General features: G+C 61.0%; 1 protein-coding gene across 7 annotated transcripts; it reads right to left on the bottom strand.

Annotated features, from left to right (window-relative positions):
• Positions 1-364: 364 nt before the first annotated feature.
• Positions 365-12,423, bottom strand: SPRY3 (sprouty RTK signaling antagonist 3). 7 transcript variants are annotated; one of them, XM_058847602.1, is made up of 2 exons: positions 12,233-12,423; positions 365-6,932 (listed from the first exon to the last, which is right to left on the bottom strand). In XM_058847602.1, the coding sequence occupies exon 2, from the start codon at positions 6,883-6,885 to the stop codon at positions 5,974-5,976; it is 912 nt and encodes a 303-aa protein (XP_058703585.1). In that variant the 5' UTR covers positions 6,886-6,932; positions 12,233-12,423; the 3' UTR covers positions 365-5,973. The 7 variants fall into 7 exon arrangements, with proteins under 7 accessions (XP_058703585.1, XP_058703586.1, XP_058703584.1 ...); XM_058847603.1 differs by lacking the exon at positions 12,233-12,423 and adding an exon at positions 10,518-10,712; XM_058847601.1 differs by lacking the exon at positions 12,233-12,423 and adding an exon at positions 10,588-10,712.
• Positions 12,424-16,047: the final 3,624 nt, after the last annotated feature.

Raw genomic sequence — 16,047 nt, 5'->3', positions numbered from 1 at the left:
CCCAGCTCCAGGTGCTGGGGAAGGAGCCAGGAGCTGCAGCTCCTCCTGAGGAAGGCACCCATGGCCCCACGGCCTCTCCCCTGGCACTGTGAGAGGTCTGGGACCGTGCTGGAATCTCTGTGGGGTGACTGGAAGCCCCCAAGCACTCAGGAATTTCTGACCTAAGCTCCCCCCTGCCCTTTGCCACCCGAGCCAGCCCTTCCTCAGGGGTCTGGGATGGCTGCAGCAGGGAAGCCCACGCCGGATTTTGGAGGTTTGAGCATCAGAAGATTCCCAGGGGAGACCTCATGCAGGATAATCCCCCCAGTTCTCAGCCCCTGCCCAGCCATGCCCCGGCCAGCACGGAGACAAGAACGAGACCACCTTCAAAATTAATATATATTTTTATTGAATAGTTGCTCTAAGTGGGCTTGTGAAGCCACCCATAGAATCACTTCTTTCACCTCAGCAGTGGTTCTGTAACAGTTATCAGCTTTGCAAGAGAAGAAAACCAAACAGAAGAGGGTGCAGTAAAATAAATAGGTTTTGGGTTGTTGTTTTTTTTTTTTTTTTCTCTTATCTTTAAAATAAACTTTTCAAATAAATACTTTGGTTTTTTTAATTTCTTTTTTCCCTTAGAAGGTACAAGAGTATTGTCAAAAAAACCAGCCATCAGGTTATAAACATATATTATACCTTATAGAAAGGAACTGGAATGGAGAGAGCTGGGGAGGGATCCTGAGGGAGGCTGTACAGAAGGGTTTGTACCCAGAAACTCGGGATGGGAGCCCTGGGATCCTGGGCCTGTCCTGGGGAGCCCAGGGGGATCTTCCAAGGAGAGTTTTGTGCTGAGGACACTGGGGGAGGAGGAGGAGGATGCGGAGGCGCTGCCAGGAGAGCATCCCGATGGAAAAGGGGGGAAGGGGCGAGGTGGGGACGGGCCTGGGACTCGGGGTGTCCTTGGCACAGAGCTGTGGGACCTTCTGCTGGGAGGGACTGGTCCTGTTCGTGGTGGAGCCCTTTGGGCACAGAGCAGAGGGAGCCAGAGCCTCCCTCACACATTCCCCGGAGCTCTGTGAGCCCTTCCCATCCATCCAGAACCCCTCGTGCCTGCAGTGCCCCAAGGAACCCCGGGGCTGTGCCCCCAGGGGATGCTCCTGCAGTGTCACCCCGAGCAGGAGAACAGATCCCAACTCCCAGGGTGACTCCAGGAGGGTCTGCAAGAGATTTCAGATTTCAGATCAGATTTCTCCTGCTGCCAAGAGAAATACCCAAAGCAAACTGAGCCCAAGAGGCCCCAGCTCAGGTTGGTTTGGGCTGCCTGGATCAGTGAGCATCCCATGGGCTCCACGGGCTCCTTGGAGGAGCCAAGGCTGAGCTGGATCCCGTTAAAAACCAAGAGTGAGCTCTGGGCTGGGGTCAGCCCTTATCACATCCCTGTCACAAACATTTGACCTTCCAGTGCCAGAACACTCCCAGCTCTTCTCCAGCCTCGGAACATCCCAGGAAAGAGCGACAGCAGCGGGGCTGGGAACAGGAGTTTAGGGCTCCAATCCTGTGCCAATCCCTCAGCAGATCCCCTCATCCCTCTCTCCCACACTCCAGGGCCATTCCCAGTCTCTGATTCCAGGCTTTGGCATCTTTCAGTCGATGCTGTTTGTCCTTCCTCCATTTGGGGTCACATCCGAGGATGGGCAGGGGTGAACTCCATGGGATTTTATGGGACTCTGGGGGTCACAAAGGGTTTCCCCCTGCTCTTTGAGGCACTGATGTTTCTCAGGGATGGGTGGACAGCAGCCCAAGGACCTCTTTGGCCCTTCCAGTAGGAGGTCGAATGGATGGGACACTCCAGCCTGGTCCCACGACCCCTCCCCACCAATGCTGGGACTGATTTGCCAGTGGGGGAAAAGGGGAGAGCGACCAAGGGAAGCCTTGGAGGAAGCAAAAACCATCAGAGGTTCTTGCATGGATGGAGTTTTGGACTCCTGGGTGGGAAAAGGAGGCTCTGGATGGGGAGCAGAGCAGGGGCAGCTCAGGTCCTGCTCAGCAGCTCCTGCCTCCTGCTCCTTTGGCACCTGAGTCTCTTTCCCTGCCTCAATCTGCCCCCAGCCCTGCACATTCCCTGGCAAAGGAAAGACAACAAGCCAGGAACGCTCCCTCACAAGGCAGCTCCATCCCTGTGGGAGAGCAGAGGGCTCCGAGGGTGACGCTCCCAAAAGAAAACTAAAAAAAGACACGTCAGGACAGAGAGAAAGCCCAAGTGCTGGGACAGAGTGCCAAACACCCCCAGCAGCTGGGATCTGACTCACGGAGGGTGGGGCAGGAAAGGGGCTCCCAGCCCCAGGCAGAACCGGGGCCCTCTCCACAGGCAAAGCAAACAGAGGTGGGGATGGAGCAGGATGGATCTGCTTGGGAAAAGCTCTGGGAAAGAATCTGAGGCTGCCCACAGCCTTCCCCACCATGGAGGAGCTCGGTGAACCGGAGCTCCTGGAGCTTCCTGAGCTCTCCAGCCTGCTGAGAGTGAGGAGAGATGTGCTGAGGGCCCCAGCTGGAGCGGGAAGCAGGAATTCCAGGTGAAGGCACCTGGCCCTCGAGCAGGGCAGAGACCTGAGGCTGAACTCCTCCAGCCCCTGCAGGTCCTGGACGTGGCTTTGTGTCTGCCCTCGGTGAAAACAAAGCCCTGCTCTGGTCCCTCAGTGCCGGCTGGAGCTCTCCTCCTCTCCACTTCCTAGAATGATGGAATCATTCCTGCTGGAAAAGCCTTCTAAGACCACTGAGTCCAAACATTCACCCAGCACAGAACCATGTCCGCAGATTTTAAATCCCTGCCCTTCTACACTCTGGGTATTTGATGGAATGTGCCTCCCAGATTTGTCATTTCGTGGAGAGGAGATGTTCCAGAGCCCTGGCCCTGCTCCTCAGCCCTCAGCTGGCTGTGGCACCATTCCCTGGTAGGAAAGGAGCTCCTGCACTGACCCAGGAAGAGCCCATTGGGTGGAGCCCAGTCCTGCAGGTAACAGAGCTGGCTCTGGGGAGCTGATCCATGGGCAGCCTTCTCCTCATCCCCCAGTTCCTGCAGGTAACAGAGCTGGCTCTGGGGAGCTGATCCATGGGCAGCCTTCTCCTCATCCCCCAGTTCCTGCAGGTAACAGAGCTGGCTCTGGGGAGCTGATCCATGGGCAGCCTTCTCCTCATCCCCCAGCTCCAGCACCTGGGGGAGGTCACCCCGCGCTCGCATGACTCGGGAGGCCGTGAAAATGATGAAGCTTCACATGTTGAGTCATTCCACCATCAGGAGAGGAAGCAATGAATTGCAAAGATACAGAGGTGGTAACTAAATTTACAAGTGGGATCCGTTTAAAAAGGAGGAGGAGAAAAAAAAAATCAAAGTAGAGCAAGTTGGAAAATTCTGTTCATTAGTTTTCTTTAAAAAGTTTCAATGAACTGTTTCACATTCTCATTCAAGGGAGACAGTTCCTCCAACCCACAGGGAAAAAGGGACCTTTTCTCCCTAAAAACGCTCTCTGGTTTTTATGAAGAGGGAGTTTAATCAGCACCAATAGAAGAGTGAACTGAGCCTTCCAAAGGAAGGAGACTCCTGGAGGAAGTGTCTCCCCACAGCCTCACCTGGGAGCAGGGAGCAGAGCAATTATTGGCATAAGGATAAATGTGTTTGCAATGCATTTTGTATTTGCTGCCACAGGAATGATCTTAGAGGGGTTCACAGGGCATCCTCTGAGAAAGTCATGGCTTTAAAATCCAAATGATTCCAGGGTCCAGGCTGGCCTCGGGGATGGAGCATGCACAGATGGGGCTCTGTCCTTTCCTAATGCCAGCAGATCCCTCTGCATCGTCCGGAGACACCCACAGATCTTTCCCCAGGCTCTGGGTGAAATCAGGGAGAGGATTTCACTCATGTCCACAACATTCTCCAGCACAAACCTCCCAGCAGGGGTGGGATTCATCCCCTCCTTCCCCACAGAACCTCGAGATCAATGTTTGGGTGCCATTTGAGTCAGGGGAGCCGGGCACAGCCAGCACAGGATTTAATGAATAATGCTTCCAGGCGGGATGAATCACTGCCTGGAACCACTTCTCCCCGCAACAGAAGGAGCTTGGATCCACCACGGTTTTTAGAAAGCGAATGGATGGAAAGAGGAGTTCCACAGTGAGATTCCACTTCTTCCTCACCTCCCAGCCAGCGCTGAATCCCCCCCTCCCTGCAAAGCAGACCCCCAGACAATCCCTACCCCCCCCTTTCCCCTCTCCCAACAACCTGGGAACAAGGGTCTGGGATTAGCAACAAACTGACTGGGAAATCACCTTTTCCAGCATGTGCAAGTGCACCAGGAAGCCAAACCTTGTACCTGGCACCGTTCACAGCAGTATCATGATTATTATTAGTAATAGACCTACCCATCCTAAAGTTATATTTATATCTACAAAAATAGATCCACAGAACTCTACGGAAGGAGGCAGCTGGGAGGAGGCGACGGACGGGCCCTGGGAGCTGGGGCTGGGAGAAGCCAAGGGATGTGTTGCATATATTCAATAGATGAATATATGTGTTGCATATATTCCTCCAGGGACACCTTTCCCTCCTCTCTGTGCTCACACTCCTGGTAAGGGGGACAGGCCGGCTCCAGGACTCCATCCCCACTCCAAACTCCCCCAAGTGATGCCAGCGGGGTCCCAGGCAGGAGCTGGCAGTACCCAGAGATGGGGCTGAGCCCAGGAGCAGCAGGAGACCCCCAGCCGGGGTTATCATCATCATCATCATCATCCCAGTGAGGCCAGGCGGAGCGCTGACCCGGATCGTCTGCTCCGCGGAGAGCCCGGCCCAAGCGCCGCCTCCAGCCCCGGTCCCGAGGCTCCAGAACCCCTCAGCGAGGAGAGGCCTCAGAGGAACCGTGGCAGGGAGGGAAGGTGGGGGTCCCCAGCTTCGACACCCCCTCCTGCTCCCCGTGTCCTCCAGCCCAAGGCAGGGTGACAGAAGCCCCCGTTGGGGAGTCCCCGGAGCGGTGCCTGCTCACAGTTGGCCTTGCCGTGTTTTTTTAAAGTGAATTCAGTGCTGGTGGAAGGTACCAGATCGGGGATCGAGCACGGAGCCGGTGCCTGTGGCATCTGCTGGCTGGTGAGACGGAGCCAGGCGGCAGCTCCCACCTCAGGCAGCCCTCCAAGGCCTGGAGAAATGAATGGCAATTTCCAAGCAGCTCCTTGTTCTCAGCCAAATCCCAGAGGGGACCTTTCCCTCGTTGCAGTCGGGCAGGAGCGAGTGGGCTGGGCTGCCTCCGATAGCTCCTTCCCCCTGCCAGAAGGTTTCTGAAGCTTCCCACACCTTCTCTTCCTCTTTGAGACAGAAAAACACGGTGCCACCTCATTTTGGAGCTCGCTCGCTTCTCCCAGCGGCTTCCAAGCCTGGAGGAGACCCCTTGGCAGCCCAGCCCCTCGGGAAAAGGGACCTGTGGCCAGCTGAGGGGAGAAAGGCCAACCACGGAAAGTGCTGGAGAGGGAGGAAGAGTGGGAGGAGGAGGTCTGGCTCCCGAGGGGCTCTGGCACAGGGACGCACCGAGCCGTCTCCTCCCCCGTGGATAAGGACCAAAACTTCGGAGAGCAGAGTCCTGAGGGGCCTCAGGTACCCCCGCCGTGGGGGCAGAGCCCCGAGGACCCTCTGGGTCACCTTTCCCTGTGGGACACAGCCAGGGAGGGCACCCTCAGCTCGCTCTGCCTCTCCCGTCCCTCTCCCGCGTGTGCAAAACCAGCGGTGTCCCCCGGGCTCGGTGTCCCCGGCTCGGTGTCCCCCGGGCTCGGTGTCCCCGGCTGGGTGCCGGACACCAGCCCGGGTGTCCCAAATCCCGGGGGACCCCCGGGTCACCCGTCTCAATCAAAAGGTGATGGTGGGGAGGGGGGAGCACTGCGGAGCAGAGCGGGGATGGAGCAGAGAAGAGGAGGGGGAGGAAGAGGAGCAAAGCCCGCTTCTCCTCCTCGAGAGGGTCATACCGGCTTGTCCAGCGTTTTGGGGAAGGGCGTGCCGCTGGCGGAGGAGATCTTTCTGCAGACCGTGTTGGTGTGGCTCTGGCAGCGGCAGCCGGGGCGTTTCAGGCCGTCGTAACCCCGCTGGCAAAGTTTGAGGCAGCCCAGGGTGGGGAAGTAGCAGCAGAGGCAGGGCAGGAGGAGGGACAGGACGCTCATGGCAGCCCAGCGGGCGCAGCAGGAGCCCGGCCCGCAGGAGCAGGGGTCGTCGGCGCAGGTGTCCTCGTCGTCGGTGGAGCAGTGGTAGAAGAGCCCCTTGACGCAGCAGAGGCAGGTCCCGTAGTCGAGGAGGCTCTCTGCGGAGCAGAGGCAGCGCTGGTTGCAGAGCCAGCAGGAGGGCAGGCTGCGGGCGGCCGTGCAGCGCGGGCAGCGGCAGCGCCCGCAAGCCTCGCACAGCAGCAGGTGCCCGTGCCCCGCCGGCTGCTCCGAGCCCTTCCGCGGAGAATCCTCCGCCTTCAGCTCCCCTCCCAGGGGCTGCGTCCGCACCAGAGAGTGCCCGGAGTGCGACGGGGTCAGGCTGCTCAGCAGGCGCTGCTCGGAGGCCGCGGTGCTCTGCGACACCGAGCTGGCCGTGCTCGAGTGGCTCAGGTGGGGCTGCAGGGGCATCTGGTGCTGCTGGCTGTGGCTGCGGTGCAGGTCCTGCAAGGTGGAGGACGCCAGGCGCTCCTGGGGCCACTCCTGCTTGTGCGGGGGCTGCGAGAGCGCGGGGTTGGAGCGGGTTTGCTGGAAGCACGCCGCCGGCCGCTCCACGTAGTTGTTGCTGGCGCGGATGGAGCGGATTTGGTCGATGGACAGGACCTGCTGGAAGTCCTCGGCGGGTGGGTCCATGGTCTCTTCGCAGCTGAGTTCAGCCACGCTGGAAGAGAGCTGCATTTCCAGGAGCCGGGAGACCCTGCGGCATCAGGGCACATCTAAAAATCCTAAAGGATGGGGCAGGAAGAGAGAAAATATCCCCGTTACGTGATCCGTCCATCCCAATCATTGAATCGCAGACTGCCTGGGGATGGAAGGGACCTTAAAGCTCATCTCGCTCCAGCCCCCTGCCGTGGGCAGGGACACCTTCCTCTGGAGCAAAGCAGGGCTGGAGAGCTCCAAATGAAAGGATTTCCAGCAGTCAGACCCGAGCAGTTCCGTGCCTGGGAATGCTCAGGCTGGACATATCCCAAGGGAAGGGCTGCCGGATCTGCCCCTCGACCCCGGCGGGCACAGCCTCTCTCCGAGCTTTTGAGCCTCTCGTGTCCTTCCAGAGGATTTCCCACCCCTCACCAGCACCTCCTTCTCCCTGCCCGGGGACGCGTGCTGGGCCTGTCCAGAGGAGGGGAAATGGGAGCGGTGACTGATCCAGAGGCACGGCAGAGCTGGGAACGCCGTCCCCCTCAGAGCTCTCTGCTTTGGGGGCTCCCAGCACACCCTGAGCAGCCTCCTGCTCCCATTCCCTGCACACACTGGGAGCTCTGGGACGGGGAATCTGAGCACGGTTAACTCCAGACACTGACAAATTCCAATCACGGAATCGTTAAGGTTGGAAAAGCCCTCTAAGCTCAGCAGCTCCAACCAAGCCCAGCACCAGAACCGTGTCCTCAAGTGCCACATCCAGTGGTGTTTTTTTTTTTTTCTTTTTAACACTTCCAGGGATGAAATTGCAGCTAATGAGCCCCACGTTCGGCCAAGGACAGGGCTGTCCCACAGACCCCAAGTGCTGCAGGACTGCAGCATCCCACTGCCCCATGCAGAGCCCAGGAGCCGTCAGGAGCACCGGGAAGGGCGGGTTTCCCTCCCAGCCTGGCACAGGCACGAGGGAAGGCAGCCTTGGCACAGACAGACCCTGCCGTGCCCCTCACAGCGCCCTGCCGTGCCCTTCGCCGCTGTTTTCAGGACACGGCACCTCCCGGCTGGCAGCAGAGCCCAGGAAGGTCAGAGCCGCCGAGGACGGGGCAGGGAGGATTCCGTGTCCCACCACTCCCCTTCCTGGCATGTTTGACCCCATGGCTCCATCTCCAAACTCACATGTGCCAGAGCTGGCCAGGGAGAGCCCGGGCTGGGGCTGGGGGAGGACAGGGAGCAGCGGGGTGAGAGCTCCCGGCCCTGGCAGTGAGGGACACGCAGCTGCCACCTGCACACAGGGGACGGGCATCACCCGCTGCCCTCCAGAGCCCGGCCACCAGCCTCCCCAACGCTTCCAGCCCACATTTCCATGCGGGATCCGTGATTCCCGTGCAGGCAGCTTCCTCGGGAGCCAGAAGGGGGATCACAGGAGCGATCCCCCCGTGACACCGACACTGTCCCGGTGGCCGGGCCGCAGGAAAACGCCGTTCCAGGAGGAAACTCCTCCGGAGCTGCCCACGCTCGGCAGCCGCCGCTTTCATGTAGGTGAAGGGGCCACAGGTAGAATCTGCTCATGCAGCAGAGAGAGGCAGAGGAAAGATTGATTTTCATTAGCTAGGCTGACCTTGAGGAGCGGGGAAAAGCAAAGGCAACTTACTTTGACTGTTCAAGCAAGATCTCTTCTCTCCCATCCCCCTCTCCGGAAAGAAAAGGCAACTGATCCGCTCAGATTTGGGGTTTTCGGGGGAAAACGCCATTCCCCGTGCGGGGAGATGCAGCCAGTGAGGAGTCGCTCACCCAGGACACCCGCGGGTGATTTAGGGAGCCTTTTCTCTCCCAGCAGTACCAGGAGGGCAGGGCTGGCCCGGGGAAGGGCTGTGAGCGCCCTGCCGGGATGGGAACAGGCCTGAGGCAAAGCTCTCGTGCCTGTCACCTGCTGCCACCGAGCTCCGAGCCTGGCAGGGTCCCGCTGAAGCCCCGGCACCCCCCTGAGGAGCAGCTGGGACTGTGCCGAGAGGAGCAGGGAGCAGCCTCGGTGCATTCCCACATCTTCCGTGAGCCGGATCCTGCCGGGATGGATCATCCAGGGAGCGATGCTGGTCCCACCCTGCTCCCACCCGGGTGTCCATCCCCGCTCACCTGGGCTCGGTACTCGGTCATTCAGGCTTGAATGACCCCCGTGAGGGTCCTGGGGGGCTGAACCACGGGGAGCCCCAAAGGGAGAGACCCCACAGAAGGTCCTGCAGCCACGGAGCCGATGGGGCTGGGAGATAAAGGGCAGCCAAAGGGCTGGCCCAGAACAGGGAACACAAACCTCGGGACTCCTGGAGCTCAGGGGGCACGAGGAGATCCCTGAGCCGGGCTGGGGCAGCAGGGACACCGTGAGGAGGAGCCGAGCCCGGGGGACACAGCCTGAGAGCAGCTGGCCACGGGCTGTGCCGGACGCTCCGGGTCTGAGGGCTCAGACACAGCACCCTGAGAAGGACAGATGTTGGGAGCACCCCCAGCACTGCTCCGAGACCCAAATACCCCCAGAGCTGCGATTCCCAGGCACAGGGATCGGACAGGGACCTGGGCTCGCTGGCTGGGGGGATGGAAATGTCCCCGTGGGAACCAAGGGGAGCTGAAGAGAACCTTTGTGGGTTCTCCAGAGGGACTGGACGTCCGGAGCTGGGACCCCCGGAATAGCCCAGTGCCCCCCACTCCCTCCCATCCCTCCCGGCTCCAGCCCGATTCCAGGGCTGCCAGCAGTCCGTATCCCAACCCCACTGAGCTGAGCATCCCCGCGGCTCTGCTGCGCCCCTCCCGCCTACCTGCCCGCCTGGGGGGTCCGGGGCAGCGTCCCCCCAGCCTCCTCCTCCTCCTCCTCACACCCGTCCTGCCAGGCGGGCATGCCAGCCCCGGAAACCGGGCCAGTTTTATGGCCACCACCAGCCCCAAACATATAAAGTTCGTGTGATAATGGGCCAGAGGAGGGATCGTAAAAGCAAATGATTTACAGGCTGGAGGTGGCTGCGAGCCGGGGGCAAGCGGCTCAGGGCGCCAGGTGGGAGAAAAGGGACCCGCTGGCCCTGTCCGGGTGCCGGGGGGAGGCTGAGCCCCCGGCCCCGCTCAGCGCGCAGCCCACGCGGGGCTCGCAGCCGGCTCGGTCCCGCAGCCCCCGCGTCCCCGGGATCCCCGGGCACCGCCGCGCCCGCAGCCCGCTGGTGTGCGCGACAGCCCCCGGGACAGCCCCCGGGACAGCCCCCGGGACAAGCCAGGCGTGACTCGGAGCCGCGCTCGGCCCCGGCCGCACCGCCCGCACCCCACGCGTGTGCGGGACCGCAGCCCCCACCGCTCGGAGCCGCAGCTCCCTCGCACGGCCGGAGCCCGGCCGGGGACCCCCTCCCTCCGGAGCGGCCCGGGACCCCCGCCCGCTCGGCCCACGCGTGTCCCCCCGCCGCGTTCCGCCGCCGTCCCGCAGCCCGGCGGACTCACCCCGCAGCCGCCGCCGCTCCATCCGCCCGCGGAGCCCGAGCGCGGCGGGGGCAGCCCCGGCCCCGCAGCCGAGCCCCGAGCCCCGAGCCCCGCGCCCCGAGCGGGCAGCGGGAGCGGCGGGGGGGGCCCCGCGCTCGGTGGGAACGGGAGGCTGGGAGGAGGGAGGAGGAGGAGGAGGAGGGATGGAGGGAGGAGGGAGGGACCTGGCGCTGCCCGGGAGCATCGCGCTCCCCCTCGCTCTGCGCTGCCTTCCCGGAGCTCTTAACGCTTTACCCAAGTGGCGTCATCCCGCTGAAATGGACTCGGCCCATTAGCGGCTCCGCAGAGCCCCGCAGCGCTCCCCAGGCGCCGCTGCTGCCCGGCCCCGCCGCGGGATGCTCAGGGCTCTTTAAACCTTTCCGTCCGGCCCCGCCGCGGGATGCTCAGGGCTCTTTAAACCTTTCCGTCCGGCCCGGGCTCCGTGACCCTCTGGGCGCCCCCCGGGATGGCGCTCCCGCAGCCCGGGCCGCTGTTTCCCCTGCGCCCACCGCGACACCGCCCCTGGGACACGGCAGCGACACTCGGGACGGGCCGGGGTCAGCGCGACACTGCGGGAGGGTCCCCTCGCGCCGGCCCGGGAGCGGCTCGGCATCCGTCACCTCGGGTTTGATCCGTAAATCGCTGTGAAACGGCCGCGGTCACCTCGCAGAATCATGGAAAAGGTGGGAAAAGACCTCTGAGGTCATCGAGCCCAACCTCCTCCCGGCTGAGCTCTTCCCAGGCGGGACAGCCCAGGTGCCACCCGCCTCCGACACCTCCCGAGAGCCCAAAGCCACCCCCAGAGAGCTCCTGGAGAGACACACTCGGCAGAGAGGCTGGAAAGCAGCTTTTCCGTACCGAGACCCACAGAACCGCCCCACACACATCCCACTCTCCCAAAAACTAAAAGCTTGGACTCGAGGTCCCAGCAGGACCTGCATCTCCCATCCCGGAGGTTTTCCAACATCGCTGCATGCTCTGCTCTGTCCTTCCTGCTCTCCTGCCCGTGGCTCAGGAGCACCAGGGGTCCCTGTGACACCCCTCAGCCCCGTTGATAATAAAGTGGACCCGGCTCGATGGTCCCAAAGGCTCAAGGCCACCCTGATGACACCGGGTGTCACCCGTGGGTCCCGGCAGAGCCCCCACCCTCCCCCCATTCCCCTCGGCACTCCCAGGCTGGTCACTCATCCTTTCTGGGGGTGCTCGCCAGATGAGCAAAGCGACACCCCCAGCTCGGGGAGGGCTCAGGATGTGTCTCAGCCACGTGAAGATGAAGGCACGGAGCCCTCGCCCCCCCGGCAGGTGCCCAGGAGCGAGGGACCCCCTCGGGTGCCCAGGCTGGATGGCAAACACAGGGCTGAGGGTGTGAGAGCAGGACGGGGACGGGCGAAGAGAAGCACCTGGAGTAAGAGTGACAAATCCAGCTCTGCTGCTTGTGGCTGTAACTGATGGGGACACACTGGGGTGACCCCACGGACCTCGGGGCTCTCTCCCAGTTGATTCCAGCAGAAGCACTGGAACCCCCGAGCTGGGGCCAGGGGCTTCGCTCTCCCACACTGCGCCCAGCTGAGCCTTTGCCGTCTCGTTTTCAGGCATTTCTAGGCTGAGGTTCCTCCATCTCCATGGGATCCCACCAGGGATGCTCCTCCAGGAGTTTCTCCAAGAAGGATGAGTCCCTGAGAGCATCCCTCAGCCTCGGCTCCAGCTCAGAGCCTTCAGGCTGAATCCCCCTGCGCTCCCACCGGCCCCTCCTCTTCTCCCCATCGCTCCCAGCTCTGTCTTTAAAGGCACAGAAAGGATCCGAGCTGCCCGATTCGCAGCCATCTGGCTCAGAGCACCTGACTCCCGGGAGCACGTGTGATGTCCTCCCTTTCTCCCAGCCCCAATCTCTCACTCCCACCTTGAGGTGCCGGTGATTCAGGCTTCCCTCGCTGCCTCGCAGCATCCCAGCGCAGCCCGCGTCGTGCTCAGCCGGCGCCGCTTTATTCCTCGCTCGCTGCCGAGGGAGGGCCAAAAAGGCATGAATGCAGAGCTCCCGGGAGGAGTGGGAGGGTGGGACGAGCAGGGAGAGCAGCAGCCTGCAGCTGAGTTATTGACCAGCACCGGAGAGCAGGGATGGGAACCCCGGGGCAGAGCAGGAAAGTTCAGAGCCTCCCCCAAAGGAAGGGTCTGGGATGGAGCCCCCCCGCTCAGGAGGGGGTTTGGCTGCTGGGAGAGGGATGTGGTTTTTCCTGAAGGGAAGGTGTGAGAGCTCTGCGGGTTTCTGGCCGTCCCTCCCCTGGTGGGGTGTGCACAGGGACTGGAGCCCCCTCCCAGAGCCCCCCTGCACCCCACACCGGCTCCCCAGCTCGCCTTTGGGCTTGGTGTCCCTCCCCAGCCCCGTGGAAATCCCAGGGCAGCGCTGGGGTCCTGCCCGAAGGGATGGGGAGAAGCAGATCCCGCGTGTCCCGTTGATGTTTGAGGCTCTCAGTGCGTTCATGCCTGGGCAGCCGGGATGGGGATGGACATCCCGGGGTTCCCAGGCTCCTGCTGCAGACCCCTGCCTTTGGAGAACCCCATCCCCACCAATCCTCAGTTTGTCCCTGCTGTGCTCTTCCAGTTCCCCCTACACACCCCAAACACCTCCCAACACACGGGGAGTCACTCACTTTCCTTTCCCTTCCCAAAAAGTGTTTCTCTACATCCCCACCTTGGTCACAAATCCCAAGGAGCTCGGTCCGACGCCTGGAGAACTTAATTGGGATTTTAAAACGATCAGGAGAGCTCAGCACCGTTTTCCACACAGAGATTTTCCAGCTGCCTCTGGGGCTGAGCAGCTCCAGCCCTGGCTGTGGCCACAGTCAGACAGTTCCAGGGAATCAGCCCTGGAGTGGGAAGAAGAGCAGGAGATCCCAGAGCAAGGCTGAAGCTGCCTGATCTCTCCTGCTGCTGTTTGCCGAGCTTGGGCTCAGGGGGAGGGTAATTCACCTCCACTTAGAGATGATGCAGGGGAGGGAGGAAAAAAAAGAGAGAGGAGAAAGAGAACACGCGATTCCCCTGATTCAATCAGCCAGAAACAAGGAGGTGCTGGTGCCCTCTAATTTGGAGATTCACAGATTTTAGGGCCAGAAGGGACCGTGATGCTCATCTAGCCTGACAGTCTGTATTATGTAAAAGCCACTTGAAGCCAGACAGTGCCACGAGCTTTTCAGAAGCAACAGCCAGCGCTGGGGAACTTATTAAAGGACTGTGATTCTCCCGAGGTGGGGACATGTGGCTCCCAGCATGCTGGGAGAGGAGGAGGCCAGGTACACCCACCCGGCTGGGCTTCAGCTGAACAGACGGCAGCGCTGGGGGAGAGGAAACATCATTTCCCTTCCCTGCTGTCATGCAGCTCCTTCTCACAGAAACAGCGAGAAGCAAGGAAAAAAACCAACCCCTTCCTTGTGTGTTCCTTTTGAGTGTTCCCTAGTCCCTGGAAAGAAAGGGGGGATGCTGCCCCTGAGACGTTTCTTGCCCATTTCGGGGTCGAACCCCACGGTTCGTAGCCATGGGAGCTGAGCCTGCCTCTCCCGGAGCCGGATCCGGAGCTCCGAGCTCAGCCTGCAGCGGCCGGAGGTGCAGTCATTGACTGCAATGAGAGTTTCCCTCTGAAGATGGAGCCAGGCAGCATAAAACATCAATAAAGCGCTCAGGATGCGTCCCTTAATGAGCTGAGGTTGTAACACGCTGCCAGAGCCTGCCGGAGCTGCCCATTCTGCCGGGAGAGAGGAGCAGATTCTGCCGGGGAAGTGTTAAGTGGGTCCTGCTGACTCATTGATGCAGATGGTTCCGGCCCCGCGCGAGCAGGAGCAGGAGCAGGAGCAGGAGCAGGAGCAGGAGCAGGAGCAGGAGCGGCGTCTCCAGGGGCTCTCCAGAGCCCGGAGCAGCAGGGACCCGGCAGCCCGGCCCAGCCCAGGGGCACAGGAGGGCAGGGCAGTGAGATCCCGTGGCATCATTTCCCATGGCATCATTTCCCATGGCATCATTCCCATGGCATCATTCCCCATGGCATCACCCCATGGCATCATTCCATGGCATCATTCCCCATGGCATCACTGCCCCCATGGCATCACTGCCCCCCATGGCATCACTGCCCTCTGCATCACTGCCCCCATGGCATCACTGCCCCCCATGGCATCACTGTCCCCCATGGCATCACTGTCCCCATGGCATCACTGTCCCCCATGGCATCACCCCATGGCATCACTGCCCCCATGGCATCACTGCCCCCATGGCATCATTGCCCCCATGGCATCACCCCATGGCATCACTGCCCACTGCATCATTGCCCCCATGGCATCACTGTCCCCACGGCATCACTGTCCCCATGGCATCACTACCCCCATGGCATCACTGTCCCCATGGCATCACTGCTCATGGCATCACTGCCCCCATGGCATCACTGCCCTCTGCATCACTGCCCCCATGGCATCACTGCCCCCATGGCATCACTGTCCCCATGGCATCACTGCCCCCATGGCATCACTGCCCCCATGGCATCATTGCCCCCATGGCATCACTGCCCCCCATGGCATCATTGCCCCCATGGCATCACCTGTTGCCCTGAAGACTCAGCTTTTTTAGCTTGCTGACATAGTTTCTAAAGCCTTTCCCAGGACAGTGACTGTAAACATAGAGATGTGTACATTCTTTCTGATCCACGTCTTGTGATGGGCATCTCTCACTGCCCGTGCAGTTGGGAAAGTGTTATCCTGACTATGTCCCAGGAATCCCAAATGTCCCAGGAATCCCACATGTCCCAGATACCCCAAATGTCCCAAATGCTCCACATGTCCCAGGTATCCCAAATGTCCCAGGTATCCCAAATGTCCCAGGTATCCCAAATGTCCCAGGTATCCCCCATATCCCAGGTATCCCATGTTCTCCAAGCCACCCCAAGCACACCGAGTATCCCACTGGGATCCCTCCTGCTGGTGCTCCGGGTGCTCAGCGCTTCCATCCATCCATCCTGCAGCTCACCCAGCCCCGGCTCCCTCCCGATCCCACCTGTCCCGAGCATCCTCCCTCCCCTGGGTACCACCTCCCTCCCTCCCCACAGCCCATGGAGCGATCCCCGCTCCCCAGCGATGGATGGCGGGGGCTGGGGGGAATCAGCTCCCCCGAAATTCGGTTCCCTCAGCTCTTGGAGTCCCCGTTTCAATGTCACTTTAACTCGAGTGTGCCGGGGAGCGAGGCTCCGGATTAAATTGCCAGGCTGGTCACATGCTGCTGGGATTTGGCCGTAGCTAAGCAGCACCGCCCCCGCAGTCACTTTTTTGGCTGGTGACTCCTCTGCTCGGCGTAAGGCAGAGCCGGCAAAGAATAGGAGAAACCGGAGGGGGAAGGAAAAAAAAAATAATAAAATGAAATTAATAAATAAATAAGAGAAAAGCAGGCGAGTCATTGTGAATGTCAGGAGCTCCTCGGCTGCGGGTGTGACAGCGATCCTCCCCCTCCAAACTCGCTCCATGTGAGAGCCAAAGAGAGGATTTCATTAGGATCTGGTAGCAGGCTATTTTCAGAGCTGACATCCTACCCACGGCTAAAAATAGCCCGTCCCCTCCACGCAAACCAGGGTTCCTGTTCTTTCAAACTTTGATAAAACCCCGTGAGGCTCAGACCTTCCCTTCTCCCCACACTTTGCTCCCTTCCCTGCTCCATTCCTTTCCACCATTCCTCGCCTCCCCTGCTCTC

The sequence above is a fragment of the Poecile atricapillus genome, chromosome 12, assembly GCF_030490865.1.
Source record: "Poecile atricapillus isolate bPoeAtr1 chromosome 12, bPoeAtr1.hap1, whole genome shotgun sequence".
NCBI lineage: Eukaryota > Metazoa > Chordata > Aves > Passeriformes > Paridae > Poecile > Poecile atricapillus.
This window is presented reverse-complemented; position numbering and strand designations above follow the sequence as displayed.